Genomic DNA, 27,893 nt, shown 5'->3' on the forward strand with positions numbered 1-27,893 from the left:
AGTGACTGGACCCTGTCTGGCTCTGCGTGTGGTGACGAGGCAAGCTCTTGGGAGGAGAGCCGTCTGGCTGTTCCGGGCTGGGGGAGGCAGTGTTCCCTCCCGTGTGAGAGTCCCTTGTTCTCTTGGCCTATTTGGGGCCAGGATGCTAAGGCCTCTCATGTCCATTCCATGGCAGTTGCTCAGCAACTGTGCCCGCCCACCGAGTCCCATGGGGCCTGGCACAGCCCAGCAGCTGCCCCGGGTGGGAGGCGTTGGCAGGAGGGGCCGGGCTGGACGGGAGTTCTCGCGTCCCTGGCTGCTGTGCTCACCGCCTTGCCCCGTGGGAGTGAGAGGGCACGTCAATGAAGGCCAGCCATTCAAGACTGGCCCCCTGCAGTGTGGTCTCTGGTGCCATCCTTGTGAACCCTGGGGCTGGGGCTGGGGCTGGGGCTGGGGCGGGTGGGGACGGCCACCGTCCACGCCCAGGCCTGCACCCCCTGGACCCTGGCCTGGAGGGCGGCCCTGGGACCCTGTGGTGGAGCTCAGCCCAGCACCGAAGCATCCATTTTCCTGTCCCTTCTGGGCCAAGTAGCCCTGTCAGGAGATGCTAAGCAGTAGCCTCCCCAGCCTGTTCCTTTCTGCAGCCCCACCCAGCGGCCCCTGCGGTCGGCTGCGCCCCCTACAAGGGCGTTTGAAGGGAGCACCCGCCCGACCATCCTTACGGGGGCCGGGGCCGTCCCTGCCCCGCGCAGCCTGGCCCCGTCACCTCGGTGGAATGTCACCTGGGGAGCAGAGCAGGTTGAGCGGTCGGCTGACGGCTGGGGAGACGCCTCTCCAGAGCCTCCACCCTGTGCCCTGCCCACCCCTACCCCGGGTCTGCAGCCGGTTCGGTTCAGGGAGACCTGAGGGCAAGAACCTCACCGGCCAGGTGAGCGTCCCCCAGTCACCTGGATGCGGCAGGCCCGCTGCCCTGCTGCCCTCGGCGCTGGACCCTCCCCAGGGCCCCTATGGGAAGGGGGGGTGGGGCGGACCCGCCCACCTGGTCTACCTCTGCCTCCAGCCCAGCCGAGTTCCTCCCAGGATCCCAGCCAGCGGGAGGGAGGAAGGAAGGTGCAGGGGCCCGGGAGCCGGGGCCCCCCAATCCCAAGGTGGTGAAACCCCGACCTGACCGTCCCGCGACCCGCCCTTCCTTCCCCTTCCCCTGGCACCGGGTGGCAGCCCTGGGCTCTTTGCATAACCCTGTGGCTTCCCTATCTTCACCCAAGGCAGCGGCACGGCGGAGGGGAAGGGCAGGGCTGGCCACCATGGCGACGCTCTTCTCCCAGACCCAGCGGCGCCCTCCCCTTTTGCGCCAGGCCATCAAGATAAGGCGCCGCAGGGTCAGAGATCTGCAGGATGCCCTGCCCCACAGGGCTCAGGAGGTAGGAGGGACCTCAGTGGGGAGAAGAGCAGGCCTGGGTGGGGCTCTGCCCCCTCTGGGTGTGGGATCCCACCTCTTGTGGGCTGGGCTGAGGATGTGTGCCCCTCCCCTGCCCACCCTATAGCCCCCGGCAGAGGCAGAGCCTTCGGGGTCTGCAGAAGAGGGTCTGCCATGTGTTCTCTGGGCCGCCCTGGGCCTCGGGTCTGGGGTGTGAGCCATCCGGAGGCCCCTCCCTCTCGTGCGCCATCCCCAGCCATCCTCCGCTCCTCCAGTCCCAAAGACAACCGCTCCACTAGGCAGCGAGTGTCCCGCTGTGGGCTGGGCCTTGGGGGGCTGGCTGAGTAGCCCCCAGGCCTGCTTGGCGTGACCCCCCAGGCTCCCACCTCTGCTGCCGGGCCTCACTTCCGCCACCGGGGTGCGGAGCGGAGCCGCCCGATAAGCAGTGCTGTTTCCTCTGGGGAAGGAAGGGGTTGGGGGAGGTTGAGGCCACGGGCGCCTGCTGGCGCAGCTGAGCTGGCGCAGCCGAGCGCCAATGGACCCGAGCCACGGCGGGCCAGGGGCTGAGGAAGGCGGCCCGGGTGCTAGACCGCCGGGAGCCCTGCTGTGGGAACAGGTGTGCGGCACTGGTGGGGCTGGAGGCCAGGTGCTGGGGCCCCCTCAGCCCTCGGGCTGGGCCTGCTCTGTGAGGAGCCATTCCTGCGTCCGAGCCCTGGTCCGGGCCTCTGGGACACCTTGTCTTTCCGCCTCGCTCCGCAGATGGAGCCTCCATCCCACCACTTGTCCCCCGAGGAGGTAAGCATCGGAGTGTTTCCGGGACGCAGAGCGGTGCTGGGAAGCAGCCCTGCATCCTCCCAAACACCCCCCTTGGCGGCTGGCCACGGCCGGGTCTCAAGCCCCTCCCCTCCCCCGCGCGTGTGGACGCCTGGTCCCCGCCTTGGGCCTGTGCCGTGAGTGCCAGGGGTGGCTGGTGGGGCTCAGACCTTGTGGTGGGTGGACGGGGGCTCCCAAGGTGACCCTGCTGTGTCTCAGCGGGCCCTGCTCTACGAGGAAGCTCTCTACACGGTCCTGTACCGCCTGGGTCAGCCCGAGCCCACCCATGTGGGGGAGTCCTCTGAGCTGCTGCGATACCTGCAGGAGGTGAGCCAGCCCCCACCCCACCTGCCTCCCTGCAGCCTGGCCGTGTCCCCCGCCACCCCTTCCCCGTGCCCCAAGCTTCCCACACTCCTACCCCCCAGGCCTTCCACATGGAGCCCAAGGTGCACCAGCAGGTGCTGCAGCAGGTCCAGGAGCTCGAGGTAAGCCGGCCGGGGCTGCCCCGGGCGAGCACGGGGGCTGCGGAGCCCAGCTCCCTCTGGGACTCAGGCCCCACCTCCTGTCGCTCCAGAAACCAATATTCTGTCTGAAGGCCACAGTGAAACAAGCCAAGGGCATTCTGGGCAAGGATGTCAGTGGTGAGTAGGTGATGGGGGGCCGCGGAGGGCCTTCCTCCTGGCTCCTTCCTCTCCCCATCACAGCGGGTCCCAGAGCTTGTGATGGAAGTTCCCATCTCCCAAACATCCCCTGGGGCTCACTCTGGTGCTGCTGGCCCCTTGTCCTTGGAGCCTGGGATGGAGAGGGGTAGGGGGTGATAAGGACTCTCCCTGGGAGCCTAGCCAACAGCCCTCCCCTTCCTCCCCAGGGTTCAGTGACCCCTACTGCTTGCTGGGCATCGAGCAGGGGGTGGGTGTGCCGGGGGGCAGCCCTGGGCTCCAGAGGCGGCAGAAGGCCGTGGTGAGGCCCGCCATCCCGGAGGAGCAGATCCACCGCACCCAGGTCATCACCCAGACACTCAACCCCGTCTGGGAGGAGACCTTCATCCTGTACGTGGCCCTGCCCCAGCTCCTACCGGCTCTGGGCCTCCTCCTCCATGAGATCAGCAGCACTTCCTGGCTCAGGGGAGGGAGCTTGCTTTGACTGGAGGAGGAGCCTCTGCTCCCAAGGCGGGGGACACTGACAGGAGGCCAAACAGGACACAGCGATGGCTTAAATGCCACGTGCTGGTGGGGTGGGGGGGAGGGTCAGGCACACCTGGGTTGATCTGGGGGGTGGCCCGAAGCCTTACCTTAAAGGAGAGAGAGATGCAGGTGGGAGGGGAGAATTTGCAGGGAGGGACTAAGACCTGACAGTGGGTGACACTGGATGGCAGTTTTGGGGGGCAGGCTCGGGGCTGAGGTAGCCTGTGGCCTGGTCAGGGGTCTATCCCTCCAAGACCCTCAGCCATGCTCTTTTCTCACTACAGGGAGTTTGAGGACATAAGCAATGCCAGCTTTCATCTGGACATGTGGTGAGGGGCATGTCCCCCCGCCCTGTTGGGAAGAGAAGGGGGCCTGGGGGCGAGGGTGGCAGAAAGGGGCTGGGGGCTCCCAGGACACCCTCTCCGCCTCCTGCTCAAACCTCTACCCCACCAGGGACATGGACACCATAGAGTCCGTCAGACAGAAGCTCGGGGAGCTCACAGATCTGCACGGGCTGCGAAGGTGAGGGCCGTGGGTGTCCCGGGGAAGGAGTCGGGGCCCCTCTGCCTTGCCTCCACGTGCACGCTGGTGGTTGGGCTGCAGGCTCTCACCTGGGCCCAGGCGGCTGCAGGTAGGGAGCAGATCCCAGCCTGGCCCGGCCAGGCTCCTGGCCCCTCTCCCTCACGGGGCCCTGCCTGGAACAGGATCTTTAAGGAGGCCCGGAAGGACAAAGGCCAAGATGACTTTCTGGGGAACGTGGTTCTGAGACTACAGGTGAGTGGGGTGGGGGAGGGTTCCCGGGAGAGAGGCAGACGGGGCGGGTGACGAGGGGTCAAGGGAGGGGTTCCAGGCCTGCACCGAGCGGAGCCTGGGGTCTGCCTCCCGTCGCCTCCCCGGCCCCCGACTGGCTGAGGCTCCTGTGCTCACGGGTGCGGGCGTCCCCTGCCTGCCCGGCCTGCCAGGACCTGCGCTGCCGGGAGGATCAGTGGTACCCTCTGGAGCCTTGCACGGACACCCACCCAGACCGCGGTCAGTGTCACCTCCAGTTCCAGTTCATTCACAAGCGGGTAGGTGGCCCGGCTGGGTGGGGAGCGGGGGGCTGCAGTGGGCGTGGGGTCCTCTGCTCACGGCCGCGCCGGTCCCCCCGCAGAGAGCCACCGCGGCCAGCCGCTCACAGCCCAGCTACACGGTGCACCTCCACCTGCTGCAGCAGCTCGTGTCCCACGAGGTCACCCAGCACCAGGTACTGCCCTCCTGGGGCTGGGCAGGGCCAGGGTCTGCCCGTCAGGTCCTGACACCCGCCACCTGTCCCCTCAGGCGGGCAGCACCTCCTGGGACGGGTTGCTGAGCCCCCAGGCTGCCACCATCCTCTTCCTCCACTCCACGCAGAAGGACCTGTCCGACTTCCACCAGTCCATGGCGTGAGTGCTCAGCCAAGCCCGAGTGCCCGAGGGCCGTCCGCGCCGCACCACCCTCTCCCTCCCTGCCTGCCCTCCTGCAGGCTGACAGCCCAAAGTCTAGCCCTCAGGAGATTTCTGTTTGGGGCCCAAGCTGTGTATTTTAAGTTTTGAGTCAGTTGCCAACTTTTAAAAATCTGGAGATTTGCTGTGCAGATTCACATCACCAGCTTCTCGTGAAAGCTTCACGCTGGAATTGCAGGGCTGTCGCGTTGCTGGGCTGCAGGTGGTCAGAGCAGAGCAGCGTGCCCTCCCCCATCCGTCACAGTCGCCATCTGGACGCTTTCGTCCCCTGACATCACCTGAGTCCTTCTGGGCGGTTGAGTTTGCCACCCCGGGCCCAGACCCCCAGGGCCATTGAACAAATCTGTGCGCTGATGCTCCAGAATCCGTGTTGAGGGCCTGTCACCTCCCCGGAGCCTCGTTGGATTATGGGAATGCCAGGAAGGGCGCACTGGAGTCTGTAGACTTTTCCATGCACGAGAGGAGTAGGGGCACAGCCCGGGTGCTGCCAGGAGGAGGAGAGTGGGAGCTGACACTTGGCATTCAGTCGGGGGTCAGAAGGAGGCCAGCGGAGAAGGGCAGCTTCTAGGACCATGGGCAGGTGGGAATTCCTGGATGGCTGTGGGGAATGCAGGTGAGGCTGGAGACTGGAGCAGGTATGGAGGGTGAGGGCCTCGTTAGCCCGCAGGGACTCAGCAGGGAGTGCGGTTGGCCGCTGTGTCCCTGCGTGGCGGAGGCCTGTTCCTGGGCTGCCCTTCCCTCCCAGCCTCCTCCGCCCTCCCTCTTGTCTCAGTTCGGTCACCTCTGAAGTCTCCCCTCGACTCTCTGAAGGGATGCTCTAGCTGATGTTTTAACATGTATTCGAAGGCTCGAGTCTCCAGATCCGATTTCTCAAAAGGAGCAAGAAGTCCTGAATTTTAAAATCACAACTATTCTAATTTAAGAGATGGACAATTCATTTACATGTTTGAAAAGCACTTATGGGGACAAAAACAACCCTGTGGGTTACCTTCAGCCACTGGTTTTCAGCCTCCGCGGGGCGATGGGGATCCCCAGGAGGCTTTGGGGTGGGGTGGAGTGGGGATAACGCCCCGCCCCCTGCCCCTCCCCCACCCCACCCCCGCCAGGCCAGGCCAGGCCAGGTGAGCTGTGGGAAGGAAGGTGCCCCACTTGGCCAGGCTGAGGGCTTCCTGTCTGCCGCAGGCAGTGGCTGGCCTACAGCCGTCTCTACCAGAGCCTGGAGTTCCCCAGCAGCTGCCTCCTGTACCCCATCACCAGCATTGAGTACCAGTGGATCCAGGGCCGGCTCAAGGCGGAGCAGGTGGGCTGGGGCGGCGCGAGGGGTGTTGGGCAGGCAGGGCTCAGGGAGCGGCTCCCCGGGCCCCATAAAGCAGCCCCCGCCTCACAGCACCGTCCTGGCCCTGCAGCTGGAGGAGCTGGCCACCTCATTCAGCTCCCTGCTCGCCTATGGCCTCTCTCTCATCCGGAGGTTCCGGTCTGTCTTCCCCCTCTCCGTCTCCGACTCCCCAGCCCGGCTGCAGTCTCTCCTGAGGTCAGTGGTTACCCCCCCGCTTCAGTGGGGTCGGGGATGGGGAACAGCTGGGGCACCTCTGGGGTGGGGAAGCCTGCCGGAGGAATGAGTGGGGGCTACGGGGCAACGGGCGTCTTGCACACGGCTCCCTCTCCCCACAGGGTCCTGGTACAGATGTGCAAGATGAAGGCCTTTGGAGAACTGTGCCCCGAAAGCGGCCCCCTGCCCCGCCTGGTGACCGAGGCACTGCGGGTATGGTGCCCACCCTGTAGGCGCGGTGCCTGGGCCCAGCAGCCCTCCCTGCTCACTGTCTCTCTGCCCACAGACTGGCACCACTGAATGGTTCCACCTGAAGCAGCAGCACCATCAGCCCATGGTGCAGGTGAGGGGGCTCGGGTGAGGAGGCGGGTGGTGGGACGGGAGGCTTGCCCCTCAGAGCCCTGCCGGGCTCACCTCTGTCCCTGCCAGGGCGTGCTGGAGGCGGGCAAGGCCTTACTGAGCCTGGTACAAGACATCATTGGCGACCTGCACCAGTGCCAGCGCACGTGGAACAAGATCTTCCATAAGTGAGCAGGCGGCCGGGTCGGGAGGCAGGGCAGCAGGGGTTCAGAGTGGGGACCACGGGGACCCCGCTGTGTGCCTCCAGGTCACACCTGCTGCCTTTCCTCCAGCGTCCTCAAGATCGACCTCTTCTCCATGGCTTTCCTGGAGCTGCAATGGCTGGTGAGCGCCACACACACCCCCCACCCCTGCCACATCCCAAGGCCACGCCCTCTGCCCTGGCTCTGGAGCTCCGCCCACCACGCCTTCCCTTCGCAGGTGGCCAAGAGGGTGCAGGACCACACTGCGGTGGTGAGCGGTGCCGTGACCCCGGAGATGGGCGAAAGTCTGTTCCAGCTCTACGTCAGCCTCAAGGAGCTCTACCAGCTGGGCCCGGTCCCCTCGGAGAGGTGGGCACAGCAGACTGGCTGCAGCGAGAGGAGGGCCCGAAGCCCGCAATGGCCCCGGCTTTCCCCAGGCTGACCCTGGCTCTCTCCAGGGATGGCGTCCTAGCCCTGGAAGGCTTCCACCACTGGTTCCAGCCGGCCATCCCCTCCTGGCTGCAGAAGACGTACAGCGTGGCCCTGGCGCGGGTGCAGCGCGCTGTGCAGATGGACGAGGTGAGGTTGGGGCCTGGGCTGGGGGCAGAGTCCCACGTTTCGGGGTGTGGCACGTGCCGAAGCGGTTAACCAGCTTTGAGCGGTGCTCTCGAGGCCAGCTGAGTGCAAAATGCTGCCTCCTGTTATAGTGCTGGGGGCGGGGGGGGGGGGGGGGCTTCGTTTACGTGCCGATCCCTGCAGCCTGGGGGATCTGGGCGGAGCCCTGCTTGTCCACCTTGCAGCGCCCCCCGCCCAGCTCTGTGCTTGCTGGCTGTGTGAGCTCTGGATGCTTGCCAGTGGAAGTGGGGAGGGACAGCATGGCTTTGGCCAGCCTTGAGCCCTCCTTTCTACACACTCCCCCATCTCCTAGCTGGTGCCCCTGGGTGAACTGACCAAGCACAGCACGTCGGCTGTGGATCTGTCCACCTGCTTTGCCCAGATCAGCCACACTGCCCAGCAGCTGGACTGGCCTGACCCAGAGGAGGCCTTCATGATCACCGTCAAGTTTGTGGAGGTGCAGCCTCATTCCCACCCGACTTCTCCCAAGGTCTCATCCTAGCAGCCTCCAAAAGCCTATGTCCTAAATCCCTCAAGTCACTGAAATGCCTGTGCCTGTGCCTCCCCTGCCATCTGCCTCTCCTCGGCACTCCCCACCCCCATCCATCACCCCCTCCTCACCCCAGGACACCTGTCGGCTGGCCCTGGTGTACTGCAGCCTCATAAAGGCCCGGGCCCGTGAGCTCTCTGCCTGCCAGAAGGACCAGGGCCAGGCAGCCAACATGGTAAGGGCCAGAGCTGGGAGCTGAGGCTGGGCCGGGGTAGGGGCGGAGCCTGCCAGCCCCGGCGCTCTTCAGGAAGCCCGACCTCCCTGTGCGCGCGTGCCTGCCTGCAGCTCTGCGTGGTGGTGAATGACATGGAGCAGCTGCGGCTGGTGATCGGCAAGCTGCCCACCCAGCTGGCATGGGAGGCGCTGGAGCAGCGGGTAGGGGCTGTGCTGGAGCAGGGGCAGCTGCAGAACACGCTGCACGCCCAGCTGCAGGGTGCCCTGGCTGGGCTGGGCCATGAGATCCGCGCTGGCGTCCGCACCTTGGCTGAGCAGGTAATTTGTTTGACCCACGGTGACCCCACCCCACCCATCCTCAGCCTGAAGTACCCTCCAGCAGGACCTGGGCCAATGTCCAGCCGTCTTGCCTTCCTGAACCTAAACTCAGGCCCCGAGCAACCTCTCCTGACCCCCGACTCACACCCTGGCCTCCCTCCTGCCGTTTTGTGTCTCCAGCTGGAGGTGGGCATTGCCAAGCACATCCAGAAACTCGTGGGCATCAAGGAATCCGTCCTGCCTGAGGATGTGAGTGGCCCTCCCTGCTTGCTGACCTTTGCCAGCAACGTGGGTCAGGGATTGCAAAGGGGCTTCGGGTGGGCAGGGGGCTGAAGGCCATGGGGTGTCAGAGATAAGCCCCCCCAGACTCGGGCAAGGAGTGTTCCCTCCTGGCCTCGGTTTCCCCCTTAGATGCTAAGAGGGTGGGGTTGGGTCATTCCACGGGCTCTCCCAGCACTGACAGTCAATGTGGGAGCTGCAGTGGGGGAGGCTTTAGACTTTGCACCCAAACAGCCCTGGGCATGCCTCCTTCTTAGCTGCCTACTAGCGTAGCTGTCCTATTTATATAGGTCAGCTGACCTCAGGCTCCTCGTCTGTCAGCGGGGAGAATAATTACACCTGTGATTGCTTGGGAGCGTGCTACTCATTAATTCATCAACTGTTTAAGCACCCACTTTGTCCCAGGTATTGATTTAGGCACTGAGGATATATATCAATGAACAGTGTGACAAAAATCCCTGCCTTCCTAGAGTTTTCGTTCTAGTAGAGGAGGTGAAAAAAGAGCTAAGTGTATAACTATAACTATAGCTATTATTAGAACTATACATATATGTGTGTGTGTAAACATATATATATGTATACAGACACATATCATAATGTTAGTTCGTGATAACCACTCAAGGGAAAAATAAAGCACACAAGGGAATGGAAAGGGTCAGAGGACTGTATTTTTAGATAGTGGCCAGAGAAGGCCTTACTTGGAGGGCGACAGCTGAGTCAAGGCCTAAAGGAAGGAAGAGAAGGAGCCACGAGGATGAGGCAGGACCAGGTCTGGCAGGTTCAGGGCTATAGAAAAGGCTGTAACTGTCTCCAGTGTGGTCAGGGGCTGGCTCTGCACACATTCCACAGATGCGCAGGAAAGCTCCTAGCCCTGTTTCCTCTCCGGGTCCGGGCAAAGGGATGGGGGTGGGACCCGAATGGGCCAGAACCAGATGTGCTGCCGCCCCTCCCCAGGCCATTCTGCCCCTGATGAAGTTCCTGGAGGTGAAGCTCTGCTACATGAACACCAACCTGGTGCAGGAGAACTTCAGCAGGTCTGTAGCAGCCCCTGCCCTGTGGCGCCCCATCACCTCCGCCTCTCCTCCCACCCGCCCCTCCTTCCTGACCTCAGCATCCATCCTCAGGGGAGGATGCAACCAGCCTCTCTTAAATGTTTGCTCCAAGGGTCAGGGCGCTCATGGCCACACAATGCTGAGCTGAAAAGGCTGAGCTGAAACCTGCCTGTCCTTTCTCCCTTAGCCCTGGGCTGCGTCTTCTGGAGGCTGCAGCTCTGCCCTCCCTAACATTACAGGCAGCTGGTGTTCCAGGGGAACTTCCCGTTAGGGTCTCTCTCAAAACAGGGCCCAGCACACTGGGCAGCAGCAGTGGGTAGAGGTCAAGGGCATGGGCTCTGGACGACCTGGATTCATACTCCAGTTTCACTGCTGCTTGGTGGGTGGCCTTGAGCAGATTACTCAAGTTTTCTGTGCAGATGATCATAGTTCTGGCCTCTATTGAGGACTAAATGAGTCATGTGAAGTGCTGAGAGCAGTGCCTGCAACAAAGGAAGTGGTTGATGACTGAGCTGCCGCGATGACGGTGACGGTGATGGCGACAGGCCCTCCACGCGGGGCTGCTGGCTCCCAGACTTCTGCTCCCGGTGGGGCAGCGGGGCCTCGGGAGCCCAGCTTCTTTATTTCCTAGGCCAGAGAATGCCATGTGTTCAGCTCTGACCTTCACACGAAATAGAGTTTAATCTCTACTAAGACAGGAGCTTAACTTACCACTCACTGCCTCAGAACATTTAGAACAGTGTCTATGCATAACGAGCACTTAAGTATGGGGACTAAATTAACTACTTTAAAAAAAAAATTTATTTATTTATTTTATTTATTTTTGGCTGCGTTGGATCTTCCTTGCTATGCGCAGGCTTTCTCTAGTTGAGCCGAGCGGGAGGCTGCTCTTCATGGCAATGCGTGTGCTTCTCATTGCGGTGGCTTCTCTTGTTGCGGAACACGGGCTCTAGGCGCCGGGCTTCAGTAGTTGTGGCACAAGGGCTTAGTTGCTCCGCGGCATGTGGGATCTTCCCGGACCAGGGCTCGAACCCATGTCCCCTGCATTGGCAGGCGGATTCTTAAGCACTGCGTCACCAGGGGGGAAGTCCCCAAATTAACTACTTTTAGTATGGACCACCCGATTTTTTTTCTAAACTTAAAAAAATTTTTAGACCTCCCCCATTCTTTTTTTCTTTTTTTTTTTTTTGGCCACACCATGCAGCTTACAGGATCTTGGTTCCCCAGCCAGGGATCGAACCCACGCCCCCTTGCAGTGGAAGCGTGGAGTCTTAACCACTGGACTACCAGGGAAGTCCCTAGACCTCCCCCATTCTTTCTTTTTTAAAAAATATTTATTTGTATTTATTATTTATTTATTTATTTATTTATCTTGGCTGTGCTGGGTCTTCATTGCAGCATGCGGGCTTCTTAGTTGCGTATGTGAACTTCTTAGTTGTGGCATGCAGACTCTTGGCTGCAGCACGCGTGACGGATCTAGTTCCCCAACCAGGGATCGAACCCGGGCCCCCTGCATTGGGAGCACGGAGTCCTACCCACTGGACCTGGACCACCAGGGAAGTCCCATCCCCCCATTCTTTTTTTTTTTTTTTTTTTAATTTATCTTTGGCTGAGTTGGGTCTCTGTTGCTGTGCACAGGCTTTCTCTAGTTGTGGCGAGCAGGGGCTACTCTTCATTGCAGTGTATGGGTTTCTCATTGCAGTGGTTTCTCTTGTTGCAGAGCACGGGCTCTAGGCACGCGGGCTTCAGTAGTTGCGGCGTGTCAGCTCGGTAGTTGTGATGCATGGGCTTAGTTGCTCCGTGGCATGTGGGATCTTCCGGGACCAGGGAATCGAACCTGTGTCCCCTGCATTGGCAGGCGGATTCTTAACCACTGCACCACCAGGGAAGTCTCCCGCACCCCCATTCTTTTTTTTTTTAAATTTATTTATTTATGGTTGCGTTGGGTATTCGTTGCTGCGCGTGGGCTTTCTCTAGTTGTGGCGAGCGGGGGCTGCTCTTTGTTCTCTTGTTGCAGAGCATGGGGTCTAGGTGCACGGGCTTCAGCAGTTGTGGCATGCAGGCTCAGTAGTTGTGGCTCGCGGGCTCTAGAGCGCAGGCTAAGTAGTTGTGGCGCACAGGCTTAGTTGCTCCGTGGCATGTGGTATCTTCCCGGATCAGGGCTCGAACCCACGTCCTGCATTGGCAGGTGGATTCTTAACCACTGTGCCACCGTGGAAGCCCCCACCCCCCGTTCTTAATTACACATTTTTTGTGCTTATCTGCCTGACTCTACTTTGGCAAGTGAAATTTCAGTTATTTCAGGTTGTTATTAGGATGGACTGTGGCTTGGTTGCTATTTTTTTTCTCGCCACAGATAGTACATGCTTATCCATGCTGTGTGCTGAGATCCTATTCATTTTGGTCACTCCCAACTTGACTCATGATTCTGTCATTGGGGGACCACCCTCCTACTCCCTTTTTTGTTGGGGTTTGCTAATCCTAGTGAGAAGGATCCTTCACTAGCTTCCGAGACATGTTGGATAGGACTGGGCCTGTCTGCCCCGCCCCCTGCCCTCCTTCCCTCAGCAGACGAGCCCTTCCTCCCTCCCTCCCTCCCTCCCTCCCTCCCCTGCCTGAAGCCTGGGCCCCAGTCCCACCAGTGAGGCAGGTAGAGGGTGGAGGTGGGGAGGCACTGGGGAACAGGGGTGGGCCTGGGTCCCACGAGGCCTCTTCTGTCTCAAGCGCATCTCCGCTTCCTCCTCCTCTGTCCTCCTGTCCTGTGTCCGGCATCCCTCTGCACGGCACCCCAGCCTTCTGACCTTGCTCTGGACCCACACGCTCAAGGTGCTGGCGGAGGTGGCCGCTTCCCAGCGGAGCTGCCCTCTGGCTTCTAGCAGGCTGAAGATCGCACTACAGGTAATAATACCAGTGACAACAATAAAAACCCTGGTGGGAGAGTGCCTGGGGGTCACCTCTGATGTCTCGCCCCCTAGAACCTGGAGATCTGCTTCTACGCAGAGGGCTGTGGCCTGCCGCCTGAGGCCCTGCACACGGCCACCTTCCAGGTAGGGGCCTTTTGGTCAGCTGGTGGTGTGGGGAGCCTGCCTTCCTGTGCTCACCTGTGTCCAGGACCAGCTACGTGATTGACAGGGCCCAGCACAAAATGAAAATGTGGGCCCCTTTAAAAAAACATAATTGAGGGCACCTCCCTGGCGGTCCAGTGGTTAAGACTCCACGCTTCCAATGCAGGGGGAGCAGGTTCCATCCCTGGTCCGGGAACTAAGATCCTACATGCTTCGTGGCACACAAAAACCAAAACGAAACAAACAAACGCCCCCCACCCCCCAAACCAACAAAAAAACCCTCCACGTGTGAAGTGCTTCTAAACACGGTTGGGGCGGGGGCGGCTGTGAGACGCACCCGTGGAGCCCACCCTGTCGGGTGCCTCTGGCTGTCGCCAGGGCAACCCTGCCTGTGGTCCCCCAGCGCCCAATGCTTTCCACTTCACGTTGTCGTCTCCCCGTTGGCTGCAAGCTTCTGAAGGGCAGCAATGGGCTGCGACTGAGTGTGACAGTTCAAGTGACTCCTCAGCTGTGCCCCATCCCCAGGCTCTGCAGAGGGACCTGGAGCTGCAGGCGGCCTCCAGCCGGGAACTCATCCAGAAGTACTTTTGCAGCCGCATCCAGCAGCAGGTGAGTCTCCCTCCTCCGCCGCTCTCGCTGCGCACCCGGAGCCCCGCCTCGCCAGTTCAGCCCCTGCTGACGCTGCCCCTGCGCCCCGCCCCCAGGCAGAGACCACCTCGGAGGAGCTCGGGGCCGTCACAGTCAAGGCCTCCTACTGCGCCTCCCAGCAGAAGCTGCACGTGGAGCTGCTCAGCGCCTCCAGCCTGCTGCCCCTGGACTCCAATGGTGAGTGGAGGCTGCCCCAGCCGCTCTCCGTGTCCCCGCTCTGGTCCCCCGAGTCCCCGGGGGCTCTGCTCGTCCAGCCTGGGCACTGGGTGCGTTTCTGCTGGATTACCAGGAGGGGGCAGTGCTGCTGAGCGGGGCACAGCTGCTGGCGTGGGCACCGGAGGCGGGGCTGGGATATCCTCGGCCGACGTCCCCTCCCCGGCCACTTGCCAGGCTCCAGCGACCCCTTTGTCCAGCTGACCTTGGAGCCCAGACACGAGTTCCCTGAGCTGGCCCCCCGAGAGACCCAAAAGCACAAGAAGGAGCTTCACCCACTTTTCGATGAGACCTTTGAATTGTGAGTGGTCCCACTAGCCCTGGACCCGCCTCAGGCCTCCTCCTTCCAGCTGAGGCGGGCCGAGGGCCTCCCCTCAGAAGACTGGGTTTGAGTCCCAGGGAGGGAGCATTTGGGACAAGTGTTTGCTGGCACTGGCCTCAAACCTGCTCCCCTGCAGGTGGAGTGGGGCTGCTGGGGAGACTCCTCCCACGTGTTGGACTCAGAGGCTTGATTTCAGGGAAGGGAGTTGCGCCTGAGGTCCTCTGTTCCCCACGTCAGGCGGGCCTGGGTACACAGGGGCCCGTGGTTTAAAGCATCGGCCCACAGTCAGAGCAGGCATCATGGCGTGTGGCCCGAGGTACAGCAGGCCGAGAGCTCTCAACCCCAATCCCAGCCTTCTGGGCGAGCTCGCGTGGGGGCGTGGCAGCCTTCTGGGCGAGCTCGCGTGGGGGCGTGGCAGCCTTCTGGGCGAGCTCGCGTGGGGGCGTGGCCGCGGCAGCACGCGGGGCAGGCGGCTGAGCCCGGCCCCGCCTCCCCGCCCAGCCTGGTGCCTGCTGAGCCGTGCCAGAAGGATGGGGCGTGCCTCCTGCTCACCGTGCTGGACCACGACACGCTGCGGGCTGATGACCTCGAAGGGGAGGCCTTCCTGCCGCTGCGCTCGGTGCCGGGCCTGACGGGGGCCGTGGAGCCCGGCGACGTGCCTCAGACCCGCCTGCCTCTCACCTACCCTGCGCCCAACGGTAGGACTGAGCCCTGTGAGTGTGGGCCCTGGCCCAGCACTGGGGATACAGGGGAGGGGCAGCCGTGAAAGGCTCAGGGGCCCCCAGAGGCCGAGGTGGGGTCAGAGGAAAGCCTCCTTGGAGGCGGAAGCCTGTGGAGCCAGCGTGGTGGCTTGTGTTGCTGAGATCTCGCGCCTGATCAAGGACCAGTGAAGGTTAAGCGAGGCCAGGTGTGTGCGACTCTCTGGTGGGATAAGGTCACCAACAAGTTTGCCTGGGGAGAGGGGCCGTTTCTGTGCCCAGGGGGCACGTTCTTGCAGAGCAGTCCCCAAGCTTGATAAGAGGAGTAGGTCTTGTGTTTGAGCACTCACGATGGGTCAGTTGTAAGCACTGGACATGTTAACCCTCGGTCCTTACAACCACTCAGTGAGGCAGGTGTTATCGCTACTCTCCGAACGAGTAAACAGACACCAATTGGCGGACTGGCCCAAGGTTCTTGTATGAAAAGGTAATAGTTGCCACCTGAGGCACCTATCAGCCTCTCGCACCGCAGGTGCACCCTGCTGCCCAGGGGTGGCAAACACGTCTCCTGCCTCATCTGTCAGGCTGTCTTGCGAGCTTGGCTGGTGTGGGCCCATCGCTCGTTTCTGGAGAATGGGGCAGTGCTGCAGCCCCTGCCACTCCCCGAGTCCGACCCCCAAATGCCTCTCTTTGCAGGGGATCCAATCCTGCAGCTGTTAGAGAGCCGGAAGGGTGACCGCGAGGCCCAGGTGTTTGTGCGGCTGCGGCGGCAGCGAGCCAAGCAGGCCTCCCAGCATGCCCCGCGGCCAGGGCAGCAGCAGGGCTTGGGTCCCTGCGAGGCCTGTGTTCTCCCCACCACAGCGCAGCCCTCCCGCCTGGCCTAACACTCCAGGAGGGCCCTGCAGGTCGGGGGAGCCGCAGTGTGCGGGGCTCCTGCTGCCAGAGCCGGGGCCCACAGTGATGGGGGCCCCATTCGCAGTATTTATACCCCCTCCTTCCTCCCCTCAGCCCCAGACTCAGCATTCTCTGCCAAATCCAGCCCCTGGGGGAGCGGAGACAGCTGCCTGCACCCTTACCCCTGCTCCCCCTCTTAGGGAAAAGCTGCACTGGCAGAGGAAGGGCTCAGCCTTTCCTCTCCTGGCAGGCCTGTTCCAGCCACTGAAGTGGGGGGCCAGGTGCCTTGGGCCTATTCTTCAGCAGCCATAATGAAGGGAGCCTGGGTCCTCTCCTGAGGGAGCTGCCAGCACCCAGGCTAAGGAGCCTAGAGCCAGGGACCTTCTGGCTCTGAAGGGGTGAGAACCGGTGGGCACTGGGGCTGGCACAGTTTGGCTAGCTGTGTCTGCTGAGGACCACTCCTCCATGGGACAGTACCTAGAAAATTTCTTAGCAAAAATAAAAAAATTAACGCTACATCGTCCTCTTACTAAACATACTGTTGCCCTGCAGCGGGGCCTAGGTTACAGCCAAGCCATTGCAAACCCTTCCTCAGCCCTCAGGAGAGCCTGGGTTGTCCCAGACTCTGGGCCCTGGCCCACCGCTCACCCCCCGTGCACGTTACAGAGCAGCGGGGTAGGTGTGGAGGTAACTGACGCAGCAGCAAAGCCTTCTAACAAACCACCACCAGACGTATCGGGTTCTGTAGCCACTGCCCAACACAGGAGCCTGGCACTCACAGGGGCACCATGAGTGGGGGGCCTCCCAGGGGCGCAGTCTGAGGCCGAGGGGCTGCTCTGAACAGCAGGGCTTAGAGGAATGGGGCCCCGGACCTGCCTGGGGGAGTGGCCCATGTGCTGGGAGTCAGAGCCTGAGGCTCACTTCTCATTCCAGTGTGACCGTGGTTGAGTCGCCTGACCTCTCTGAGCCTGCACAGGTATGACGGGTGCGGGGAGGTCAGGTAAGACCACGTCCAAGGCTTCTTTTAGCTCTGCTCCTCTGAGACCCATACAGAAAGCGCACAAGGTGTGTGTTTTCCCACCCACCTAACAGGCCAGCTAAGAGCAGGGGGAGGGAGGTGGCTCAAAGGCTCTCTCAGGGGGTAGGCCCGCCTTTCTTTCGATGCTTTTATGAGCAGGCACTGTCTGTTCCTCTGAGAAGCTACTAGGGGACTTGTTGTCTTTTGGAAAACAGTTAAGTATACCAGTTGCACCTGCCGATAAGAGCTCTGAAGAGCCCTAGGGCCTGGGAGGTCTCCGGTCCAGGGCTGAAGGTCCCCATCCCATTAACCCCGGCAGGCCTGCGTCAGCAGAACACCTGCTCTGTCTCGGAGCCTGGAGCAGGCTTTGGGCCTGGATGGGCCCAGGGTGTCTCAAGGCCTCTTCAGCTACCTAGCCACACCTCAGGGGTCAGGCACGAGCCTTTCCCACGGCTGAAACCCGGGCTGGGCTGGCTAGCTGGGCCAGAGGCCCTCCTTTAGGGCCCAACTCTCCCTCACCCCGACAGAAACAAGGTACCACTGCAAGTTCATATTTTATTTCCAATACGTTTGGAGCTTTGATTTTTGCGTTTTTGTAAAAAAGTTTTCACTTAATTCGTTGAAAGCCCTTTCGTGCTGAGCCCAAGGGGGGCGCCTGGGCCGGGCCAGACCCTTTGCAGCCCCCCCACTGCTCCCACCCAGACCCCCAGCGCTGGGGGTGGGGTGGCTTCGCTCTGCCCGCTCTGCCCTCCCACCCCCTGCCGCGTCTCTCTGTACAGAACAATTTTAAAAATGGAAGCTAAGACACAATATACATTGGACAGGCACGCACACACATGCACACAGGCGTCTGTGCCAAACGGGCAGGACGTCAGCTGCACTCAGAGAGCACCAAGGAATGCATACGGAGCCCCTCCTGGGGAGGAGGGCAGGGCCTGAGCCCCACCTTGGTCCTCACAGTCCGCAGCTCCTCCCCACCTATTGCCCTGCTAGCTGCCAGAGGGAGGGGGGGACAGCACGGAGGGCTGTGCAGAAGGGGAGACAGCTGAGGGCAGCTGGGGGGTGACGGAGAGGGCAGTGCCAGCCTGGTAGGTTGCCCTGGGGCCAGGGAGGCTGCTCTAGGAGCCCGGGGGTGGGGGGAGGACTGGGGTACAGCCCCGGCCTCAGGTACCTGAGGGGTAAAAGGCCTGGGCTTTGCCCCTCAAGGAGCTGCAAGGGCCCAGGGTTGGGAGTGGGGCTGGCCCCATGGCTTTGGCCCACCAGCCTGGACTAAACACATGCTTGGTAGCCCTGGAGCTAGGCGGGCTTGGATCCCCCGCTCTCAAGCCTCACAGCTGGGAACCAGGTCTGTCTGGGTCCAGGTCCTCCACACCCCTGGCTCTCGCTCGCCCTGGCCTGGGGAAGTGGGGTGAACAGGGCCTGCCCTGAAGGCTTGTCCCCTCCCCTTGGCCCCGTCTAGCTTTCCACCCTTCCCTGCTCAGGCCCCAGGAAGAAGTTAAAAATAGTTAGTTCCTACATAAAAAAGAGGCTGAAACAGATTCCCTGCCACAAGGCTGGTGGGAGAAGAGGGGATTTTGTCTCTGCAGTGGGAAAGGTAGGGAGCGGGCAGGGGGAGGACTGCAAAATAGTTTTTTCTCTTAAAAAGTGCTTGGTAAGTCTGTTTTAAAGTGTGTGTCTATATCTATGTATAGATATACACACAGACACTGTTCACACACTGGCCGCCCACGCACACCTACACACATACAGAAATGTATACATATACATAATCATATACATATACATACATACATACATACATACATACATACATATATATACTTTAAAAAGTCCTAGGGGAGAAGATCTGAGCCAGGCCGGGGCCAGGCCTGCAGGGTCACGACTGGAGGGTGTGGGCCCGGCCTGGCTGGCAGACGGGGCACTCACTGCCCTCGGCACAGAGCTCACACAGCACGGCGTGTTGGCACGGCAGCACCGCTCGGTTCTGCTCCTGACACTTAAGGCATTTCACCGACTGCATGTGGAACACGGCCTGCGGGGAAAGGGACATCACGGTCACCGGCCCAGCCCCGTGCTGGACAAAGAGCTCCCCCAACTCTCACTGTAGCCCCTTGGGATGAGCGAACGCGACAGTGTGCTTACAGGCCCCAGCTGATAAGGGAGAGGGCAGGGCAGGGTCAGGGGGCAGGCTGATCACCTCCAGGCGCGTCTATTTCTGCTTTCAGCTGCAAGGCCGAGTGGGGCTGAGTCAGAGCTGTGCGTGGGGGAGCGGGGAGGGCCGGGGCTGCTCTGCGGCTCCCAGCCGGACGGGCTTTCCCTCCTCGCACAAAGGCTTCTGCCTCTTGTCTCGTTTGATCTCATAATGACCCTAGGTCCCCAATGAGAGCTGTGGGGTCTGGAGAGGGTAGTGACGGGCCCGAGGTGACGGGGCTGCACGTGGGGCCTGGCTGCCAAATGCCCAACGAAGGCAAGAACGCTCTTCCCGCTGTGCTGCCCTCCCCTGGGGACCCAGAAGGGCACCGAGGAATGCAGACAGTAGCCCTGGGAACCTAACCATTCTGGAATGTCTGCTGGCGTGTGCAGAGCTCAGAGGAAGAGAGGCGGTCAGGATGAAACTTAGGGCCCAGGCGTACTAATGCAGCTCAGCTCGGTGCCTCTGCCCTCGAAGTGCCAGGGCTGGGCCCTGGTGCCCATCTACCTCCAGGTTTCCCATCTCCCCAGTGAGTGACGTTCTATTCCGAGCTCCTCCCCAGTGGCTGGCATTTTGTGTGAGCTCAGCGGGGACAGAGGCTCTCAGGAGGGCGGCCCCCCTTGGAGCAGCAGGGACCCATCCAAGCCCGAGCAGAGGCTGAGCCCGCTGTACCTGCCCACCCTGTGCTCCCCAGCCTCCCAAGCTGACCTTGTCCACTTGCTCCAAGTGAGCCCGCAGCTGCTTCTGGAGAGAGTAGAGGGTGGAGAGTGAGAGGGCTTCCAGGTCAGGGAAGGTGGGCAGGGCCTGCGGGTCGGGGGCCGAGTGCAGCCGCTCCAGCTCCTCCTGTAGTTTCTTCACCTGCACCTCCAGGGCATCCCGCTGCTCCCGGGCCAGCTCACACTCAGCGCCTGCCGCGCTGGCCCGCTCCCCGGCCTCCTCTGCCTCCTTCTTCCAGGCATCACAAGCCTACGGGCCCAACACGCAGCACCTTGTCATGATGGCCCCCCTGCCCTTGCCCCCCACCCCGAGAGTGCATGTCTGGGAGCCCGTGGGGGCCACTGTGGCTGCGGGGCCTGCTGGGGAGCTGGGGCAGGGAGGAGGGCTGATGCTGCCTGCAGAGAGGAGAGGTTTCAGGACCAGCAAGAGACCCTCTGTGGGCAGGGAAAGGGGCTGAGCCCAGAACAGCAGGGGAGCACTAGGCAGAGCTGGCCAGCGCCTCCAGAGGCAGCCATGCTGTGGCTGGACATAAGGCCCATCTCAGAACCTAGAGCTCTGGAGAGTCAGGGCTTCTGGGCAGAAGCAAGCCATGCTCTGGGCCCGCCCAGACCACGTAAGTAGCTCACAGAGCAAATTCCAGGCCGGGCATACCAGCCAGCCCAGGGTCCTGACCGGCAAGGCAAGTTTTTCCACAGGGGGGAGAGAATAAGCCAAACGGAGTTTCCACTCTGTTCCCCAGGACCCCTGACCTCCCCCAGCCCCTGTACCCACTCTATGTGTAAGATGGGCTTGGGCTAGATGCCACCAGGCCCTGGGAAAGGCGGGTGGGCGTGGGGGCCCAGTACCTGTTTTGCCTGCTTCCAGGACTCCTCCCACTGCTTGATGGTGCCGTTGGCTTCATCTAGCTCTTGCCGAAGCCGGGCCAGCTCGGCAGCCCCGGGCCCAGACAGGAAGGCGGGGGAAGTGCCCGGGGAGAAGCTTCCAGAGGCAAAGTGCTCCCAGATGCTGCTATTCATCCCATTCAGACCTGCCCCAGGAAGGGGAGGGACATCAGCGCTCTGAAGAGCTTGCGCCTTGGGCCTGGGCCCCGGCCCCGTCCAGCCCTGCCTGGGGGCCTCCGGGGGCAACGCTCCAGCAACGTCAGGCTGGGCCATTTCACAGGATGTGTAGGCGCCACCTGTTACTCATCAGCTGCCATCTAACTTACGAGTCTCAGCACCCCCATCTGTAAAGTGGGGTTCCCAGCACCTGTCTCATGAGGTGATTCAGGGGCCTTGGGAAGTGCTGTAGGGAGAGCAGCCTGTGAATGTGGCCATTTGTGAGCCCAGCTTCACTTTCAGGCTAGAGAAAGGGGAGCCTTCATGCACCCTGATGTGAGACCCAGGAGGAGGTTCAGGAAAAAAGACATGGGTCAAGAGCCTCAGAGGATGGCAGAGCTGGAGCAGGAAGAGCACAGGAGCCCTTGGTCCATCCCCCTTGTTTTACAATGAGGAAATTGAGATAAAACATGTTGCCAGGAATCACAAAAACAGTTAAGTGGTAGAGCCAGGACACAGCCAGGGCGTCTGGCTCCAAAGGCCTACTCTTTGCAAACAGCTAAGCTGTGTGCTCATCCACCGCCCCCCTCACCCACTCACTCATTCAGCAGGTGTTTAACTGACACCACGTGCCCCTGCCCTGTGGCCCCCAGGACGGCCCCCGTCTTCTGAGGGAGCCCCATATCCACCCCTGGCCTCATTCTGCCCCCACACATCATTCTAATGACTTCTTTCTTGCTCCCTTTCCCACTAATCCAGCCAGGATGTTCTAGAACCAAACAGATTTAAGAGCGTCTGTCCTCCAAGCAACACAAGTGCACCTACATGACCAGCGCCGTCCTGTGTGGAGATACGAGGCTCTCCGCCCTGTCCTGGAGGCGAGAGCTTGGGATCCCTGCTGAGGCAACGCTGGCCAGCAGCAAGCTCCACCTTTGCTTCTCCTCCTGCTCGGGTGGCATCTCCTCCCGTGGAGAGGTGCCGCTCCCTTGGGGAGCCCGGCCAGGTTAGGCCCCTCTGTTATTCTGAATCGCAGCACCCAGCCTGTCGCCTCCACACAACAGTGACGGTCTCTAAGTATGATGTAATGCCTGGCGCCTCTGCCTCTCCCGAGAGACCATGTCTCCATGCCGGCAGGGTCTGCTGAGCTCACCTTGTATCCGTAACTATGTGCGCAAGGAAGGAATGCGTGGCCAGTAAGTGGGGTTGCAGTCAAGATGCCTCCAGAATATGGGCAAGCCAGACAAACGTAACCGTAAGCATCTGAAGCTGACAGCAGCAACAAGAGTGAAGGTGCCGCCCTGAGCTTCAGAGAGATTAGGGAGGGGCCCAAACCTGGTCAGAATGTCAAAGGGCAGCTCAGAGGCTCAGGCTCAGTGTGACCAGGATGCCCAGCACCCTCAGGGAGGGTGTTCCTGATCTCCTTGAACAGCTGCTGGGGGAGGGGGAAGTAAGAGTAGCAGCTGCTGCTGAATCAGAGGCAGCAGGTTGGGCATCTGCTGCTTTACGTCCGTTACTTCAGACGTTCGCGCTGGCCCCACGCACACACGCAGGTCTCCACCCGCGCTTCTAGACCCTCTGCTCTGACGTGCCCTCCAGGGCCCCTGGTCCACACAGTTCTAACGCTGGGTTCATCGAACAGCCTCTGGGGCTACAGCTGGGTCCTCTTGGTGCTTCTGCTGGACAGGGAGGCCGCCTTGCACCAGGGCTGAGCCTGTTCGGACCTCTCCCTCTCCCTTGGCCCCGAGGAGCTCTGGGCGACCAGGCAGAGCCACCACACTGGCACGGAGAGCAGACCTAGGCCCTGGCAACTCTGAGGCCACGCTTCTCACTGTGCACTGGCCCGGGGCCTAGCACTTCACTCATGTTATTTCATTTAAGCCTCACAACCACCACACGAGGTGGGTGCTGCCGTTTTACCCATTTCACAGAGGAAACTAAGGCAGAGAGACTAAGTCACTTGTCCAGGTTCACACAGCTCAGAGAATCGTGGAACCGCGGCCTGACTCGCCTCTGTGCCCAGAGCCCCTACTCTAACCTCCACTCTGCACTGCCTCTAGCCGTGGACGAAATGGCCAAAGGCACTTTCCAAAAGCCCAGATTCCTGCCCCAGGCCTTAGAGAGCCATACCCCCTCTTACCCAAAGATCCATGTGATGCCGAGGTCCCCAAAAATGTGTTTTCTGACTGGCTCAGGTGGCCCTGGGGCTGCTGCAGGAAATGCGAGGAGAGGCTGACAGGAGGGGACGGGGATGCTGAGTGGAAGGAAGCAGAGCTGCTCAAGGAGCCAGGGATGTTCACGGGTGCGGAGCTCTGCAGCAAACTGCCGCCTGCAAGAGAGGCCCAGGAGTGTGGCCGAGTGAGGGTGGGGCAAGCCACGCGGAGCCACACTGAGCAGGGCACGGCTCGTCTGCCCACCCCCTGGGCCAGGCTGGACCCCAGGGGCCCTCCCAAGCCATCCTCCCCACCCATGCCCAGTACCGATTGTGATGCTGCCTGGGTGGGGCACCGTGCTGTTGTCGAAAGTCTTCTCTAGGGCAGCTACCCCAAACTCGTTCAGGTCCAAGTCATCCAGGGCAGACTCTAGAGACAGAGTGATTGGAGTATGAGCCTCCCAGCCTCCAAAGGGGCCACACAGTCCCGAGGTTCCAGGCCTCACCTCCTGGACCCACCTGCCCTTTACTGCCTCTATTCCTGCCCCTGACTCATCTTTGAGCTCAGTCCCACTGGAGCTGTGCTCGCTCAAGCCTCTGCTTGTGCCTGGGCTGCCCCTCTGCCAACACCGATCCCCTAGCCAAATCCCGCTCAAATGGCTCTACTTTCGGAAGCCTTCTTCAGTACCCCCGGGGGAAATGAGTTCTAATCCAGCTGACAGAGGTCTTGTCCCCTGATGTTACAGCTTGTATGTCTCACCCCTGAGCTCACTGAGGGCAGGCAGGTCTCTGGACCCTCAGTGGCTAGTGCACAGTAGTTGCCCAACAAATGTCCACTGCGCTCTGAGGAACTGGACTGGGAGGGCAGGAACAGCATGTCTTCATCTGTCACCCCAGTGCCTGCAATAGGACCTAGCACAAAGTGGCACCCATAAATGACTGCTGAAAGAGAAGGGCAGTGGCTTCTAATGACCAGGAACTCTAAGGACAGCTGTGCAGGTTTCTCACAGGGATACCTAGCTGGGGTTGAATGACATATGTCGTGGAATGAGACTGTACGTACCCATGGGAAGAGGCATCTCTTTCTAATCTGCACGGAAGAGCAAACTGGAGGGCTCGTTTGCTACAAAGGCTAGCCTCGGCCTTACACCTTGGGCTCCTGCTCCATTTAGGTCAAACGGCTCAGGATGCCCACCCTCTGACTCTCCCAAGACAGATGTCTGAAGTGACCAGTATGCTGGTTTGAGTCTCACTCCAGAGACCTAGTATCTCTGACTCCAGACCTGCTCCTAGACTTAGCAACAGAAATGGCCCAATTACCTATGACCGACTCTACCGTGTCGCTGGTGGGGTAGAAGGGCAGAGCATTTGCATTCATGCCAGGAACACTGCTGGTACCGGCGGGGCTAGGGGGCGTAGCTGCTAGGCTGGAGGTGATACTAGAAGAGATGCTTGAGGTCAGGGGGCTGCCCACAGGGAGGATACCCAGCATGTCCTGCAACGAGAGAGTGAAGAAGAGACATAGTGGGATGGCTGCCCACGGATGGGGGCTGGAGGCGGGGGCTGGCTAGGGCAGAAGGGAAGGGTACATCCCAGCTCTCGCCTGGTTGCCCTCAACACCTTGCTGGGAGGCTGGAGTTGGACAGGTGTGGCTTGGAGGCTGCAGGGCCTACTCACCCCTAAAGTTCTGCAGTAGGGGAAGGGAGAAGCAAGTTCAGTGCAAGGACAGATGTTTAATAAATATTTTTTTTGACTGGCTAATGAGTGAGTCCGGAAGTGAGGGGCTCAAGGGCTTGACTCCCACCCTCTCTGAATTTGGGGCTGAGGCCCCACCTTAATCCTGCACCTCAGAAAGCGGTGCCCCGTGCTCCCTGAAGAAGCCTCCTGGGGTTCTGGGCCTGTCCTGTCCACAGCAGGTGCCAGAAGGGGAGAAAGGGGGCTGAGGGCTCTATACCTGTTTGGGTTGAAGCAGAGGCTGCTCTTGACTCCTGGGCTCTAGTGAGTGGGGTTTTAACTTGGCCTGAGAGAAAAGTCAGGGAGCAGGAGATGAATGTAGTGCTAGGGAGGGACCCTGAGCCCATGAGTCCTCCTAAGCACCAACCTGCCATGGCTCACTGAGGGGGCAAGGAGGCATAGACACCTGTTGCACAGCCCCCCTTCACGCACACGCACCCCCCTTCCCTACCCTGGGAACTCGGGGAGCTGCTCCTCTCCTCCCTGTGACTCCAAGTCACAGATAAGCCGGTGCCAGACCCCTCCTGTCCTGCTCCCCAAGGCCCTGCTGTCCCGCCAAGGCAGCACAAGGCGGGGAAAAGTCCGGACGTGGGGTCAGGAGACTGAGGTAGTAACCCCTTCCCCTCTGTTAACTGGCTCTGAGGCGGGGCGAGGTGCTCAGCCTCTACCCTGCCTGTCTTCCTCTGTAAAATGGGACGGCCTCACCCACTCTGCTCAGTCTTGCAGAGGCTGGAACAGGGGCCTCCTAGCTCCCAGTCACGTTCCCCACGGCTGGGCCAGGACAACCCTCAGGGCTTCTCTCGTCGCACGCAGAAGGGCAGCCCACGCTAACCTCACTGGGCCGCCCCCTCATCCCTTACCTGGCATTTCAAAGTTTTCAGGTACTCAGCTCCCACCTGGTCTTCCCTCTCGAAGCCAGGAGCCTTCTTATAACTACCAGGGGCGAGGCCAGACTCCCCAGGAAAGACAATGCCTTCCAGATTCGGGGGCTTCCTGATGGAGCCCGGTGGGGAGCCACAGAGGTTAGATGGGCTGCCGAGGCTGCTGTTTCTACAGAGGAGCTGCAGAGAAGGAAGAGAGTAGGCTGGTGGGCAAAATGCAGGCTGGGGCATGGCCCATTCTCCATCCCCGCGTGGGAGGGAGATCCTTCACCAAGAGGCTCAGTTCCTTTTTAATTGGCCAGGGGGAAGCAACCACCACCCAGGACCCAGAACCTCATGCGGAAGCTGTGTGTTGGGGGGCGGATAGGCTTTGTCCCTTCTACTACCTGTGATCAGCTCTACCCAGGCTGATCGCAGGGCTCTGGGGACACCACTCCAGCCACTACCAGCTTTTGACAGAGAGAAGAACCCTGGGGCAGAAAAGGGCAGAACCCTTGGGCGGAGGCCTCCTCCCCAAGCACAGGGCACAAGAGGCAGGTGTTGGCTCTGGGCAGGCATGGTGCCCACCCCACCCCCTGGACAGACACGTACAGCGCTGAGGTCAGGGGCATGCGGGCTGGAAGGGCTCACAGGCACCGAGTCTCCGGCAGCAGACGGCATGTACAAGACGGGACCTGCCTGGGTGGGGCTGGACACAGCTGAGGAAGGTTGCAGGTCGTCACTGAGGGGTGGCTCTGCAAGAGACAAGGGCAGGGTGTCAGCAGGCTCCTGAGCCAGCTCTGTCTCTCCAAAAATGCATCTGGGTCTCTTTTAAAGGAGAGCATGCATCCCCCTGTGTATAAAGGGAAGGCTTCTGTTTCTACTAATATCACGTGCTGTGCACTTACTATGTGCCAGGCAATTTGTATTAATCGTAAATCTTCACAATGACTAGAAGATAGAAGTAATACCATGGTCTCCGTTTTACAGATAAGGAAACTGAGGCTCAGAGAGGTAAGGTATAATATCTCCCAAGGGGGCTGAGCTAGGAAACAGAAGAGCTGGGATTTGAACCCCAATCCACACGACTCCAAAGCTTGGGCCATTCATCACTTCTCTGTGCTGCCTTGGCTGGGCCCACCTCTGCGCCACATGTGTGCTTCCCCCTCATCTCAGTTTATTTTTCACTCTAATCCCAGAGGTAAGGCCTAAGGCTAGAAAGAGGTTAAGGACAAACAGAGCAGTGGCCTGGGGTAGACACAGGTTGTAACTCAAACCCGTCTCTGAGACCGGCCGCGGTGGTCGGGAGCTGCACCGAGCAGTACCGAAGCCCAGGACCACGTGCAGCTGCTGAGCACCCGGAACGTGGCTGGTCTGGACTGGAATGTGCTGCGGCTATTCAAGTACACGCCAGCTTTCAAAGACTTGGTTTGAAAAAAAAAGGGAAAATATCTTGATTTTATATTGACTGTATTTTAAATGATATTATTTTATGTTGAGTTAAATAAAAACATATTATTAAAAATTGACCTATTTCTTTTTCTTTTTTTTTAGATGTGGTTACTAAAATATCTAAAACGACCTAAGGGGGGTTGCATTAAATTTTGATTGGACAGCTCTGCTCTCAGCAGGGCAGAGTGCCGTGTTCAGTTAGTGATGTCTGCCATGGGTGTGGCAAGGGGTGGCTGCTGGGATCTGCCTAGTTGGCTTGGGGAGGGTGCCTCACCCTGCCTGGGACTGAGTGTGCAACCAGGGGCACAGTCCCTGCTGTCTCACGACCTTGGAAGCTCCAGGGTTTTGAGACCAGTTCCAGAGAGGTGGGGCAGGGGGGTGGGGGAATGGAACTTCCAGTGGGGACAGGGGCCCACTGCTGGCTGACACTGAACTTAGGGGGAGGGGGGACTGGAGGGGAGGGGGGAGAGGGCACTGCCCCAGGGCAATGGGAACAGCATACGGTCTACGTGGGCGAAGGCGCAGAAGGGTCCTCGGGGACAGCTGCCCGACTGCTGCATGTCGTTGCACTTGGTAGATTTATAGATCTGGAGGGCAGAGCAGAACAGAGGCGGGTCAGGCTTGGGCAGAGAGAAAGGCAGCTGGGGGTGCCTTCAGCATGGCTGGGTTAGCTTAGAAATCTCTCCTGTCTCCTCCCCACCCGATGCCGCTTCCCTAAGTCTCTCCCTGCCAACTGCTTACTCAAGCCAGAGTGAGCAGACACTGCCGCCCGCACGCCAGGGACCACCCCCTCCTGTGGTCACAGGTGCAACCAGCCCTGACCCAGCTCTCACGAAGGGATCTTCTCCATGCTACTCTCACTCATGATCCTGGCCAGGGCTGTGACCTTCCAATGGGCCTCTGGGCATTAAGGGAGCCAAGTTCACAGGCAGCACCCATCCA

The 27,893-nt window shown here is 60.6% G+C and overlaps 2 protein-coding genes across 15 annotated transcripts in view; one reads left to right on the forward strand and one right to left on the reverse strand.

The window, feature by feature from the left end:
- Positions 1–842: 842 nt before the first annotated feature.
- On the forward strand, positions 843–24,664 carry UNC13D (unc-13 homolog D). 10 transcript variants are annotated; one of them, XM_067020560.1, is made up of 33 exons: positions 843–907; positions 1,245–1,400; positions 2,156–2,191; positions 2,429–2,536; positions 2,635–2,694; positions 2,784–2,850; positions 3,078–3,258; positions 3,678–3,722; positions 3,847–3,915; positions 4,098–4,167; positions 4,356–4,460; positions 4,544–4,636; positions 4,711–4,814; positions 6,057–6,174; positions 6,281–6,405; positions 6,546–6,636; positions 6,710–6,766; positions 6,853–6,950; positions 7,056–7,107; positions 7,204–7,334; positions 7,424–7,544; positions 7,894–8,037; positions 8,207–8,305; positions 8,416–8,622; positions 8,803–8,871; positions 9,856–9,935; positions 12,746–12,851; positions 12,929–13,000; positions 13,544–13,627; positions 13,723–13,843; positions 14,057–14,180; positions 14,703–14,899; positions 15,596–16,309. In XM_067020560.1, exons 2-33 carry the CDS (start codon positions 1,284–1,286, stop codon positions 15,781–15,783), a joined length of 3,339 nt encoding a protein of 1,112 aa, XP_066876661.1. In that variant the 5' UTR covers positions 843–907; positions 1,245–1,283; the 3' UTR covers positions 15,784–16,309. The 10 variants fall into 10 exon arrangements, 8 of the variants coding, with proteins under 8 accessions (XP_066876661.1, XP_066876662.1, XP_066876663.1 ...); XM_067020561.1 differs by having other exon boundaries at positions 847–907; positions 1,245–2,012; positions 7,894–8,070; XM_067020562.1 differs by lacking the exon at positions 843–907 and adding an exon at positions 921–1,127 and having other exon boundaries at positions 1,245–2,012.
- Positions 17,353–27,893, reverse strand: part of UNK (unk zinc finger) — a 35,189-nt gene continuing 24,648 nt past the window's right edge. For 3 of the 5 annotated variants that reach the window (XM_059048070.2, XM_059048067.2, XM_067020564.1), the window contains 10 exons: positions 27,454–27,538; positions 26,112–26,254; positions 25,500–25,700; positions 24,860–24,925; positions 24,226–24,400; positions 23,234–23,335; positions 22,894–23,082; positions 20,565–20,746; positions 19,711–19,968; positions 17,353–18,843 (listed from right to left, as the gene is read on the reverse strand). In XM_059048070.2, coding sequence (XP_058904053.1) covers positions 18,688–18,843; positions 19,711–19,968; positions 20,565–20,746; positions 22,894–23,082; positions 23,234–23,335; positions 24,226–24,400; positions 24,860–24,925; positions 25,500–25,700; positions 26,112–26,254; positions 27,454–27,538 — 1,557 coding nt within the window. In that variant the 3' untranslated portion in view covers positions 17,353–18,687. The remainder of the gene's footprint in view (positions 18,844–19,710; positions 19,969–20,564; positions 20,747–22,893; positions 23,083–23,233; positions 23,336–24,225; positions 24,401–24,859; positions 24,926–25,499; positions 25,701–26,111; positions 26,255–27,453; positions 27,539–27,893) is intronic. The other 2 variants (XM_067020563.1, XM_067020565.1) reach the window with 2 other exon arrangements.

This window comes from Kogia breviceps, chromosome 19 (assembly GCF_026419965.1).
Source record: "Kogia breviceps isolate mKogBre1 chromosome 19, mKogBre1 haplotype 1, whole genome shotgun sequence".
NCBI lineage: Eukaryota > Metazoa > Chordata > Mammalia > Artiodactyla > Physeteridae > Kogia > Kogia breviceps.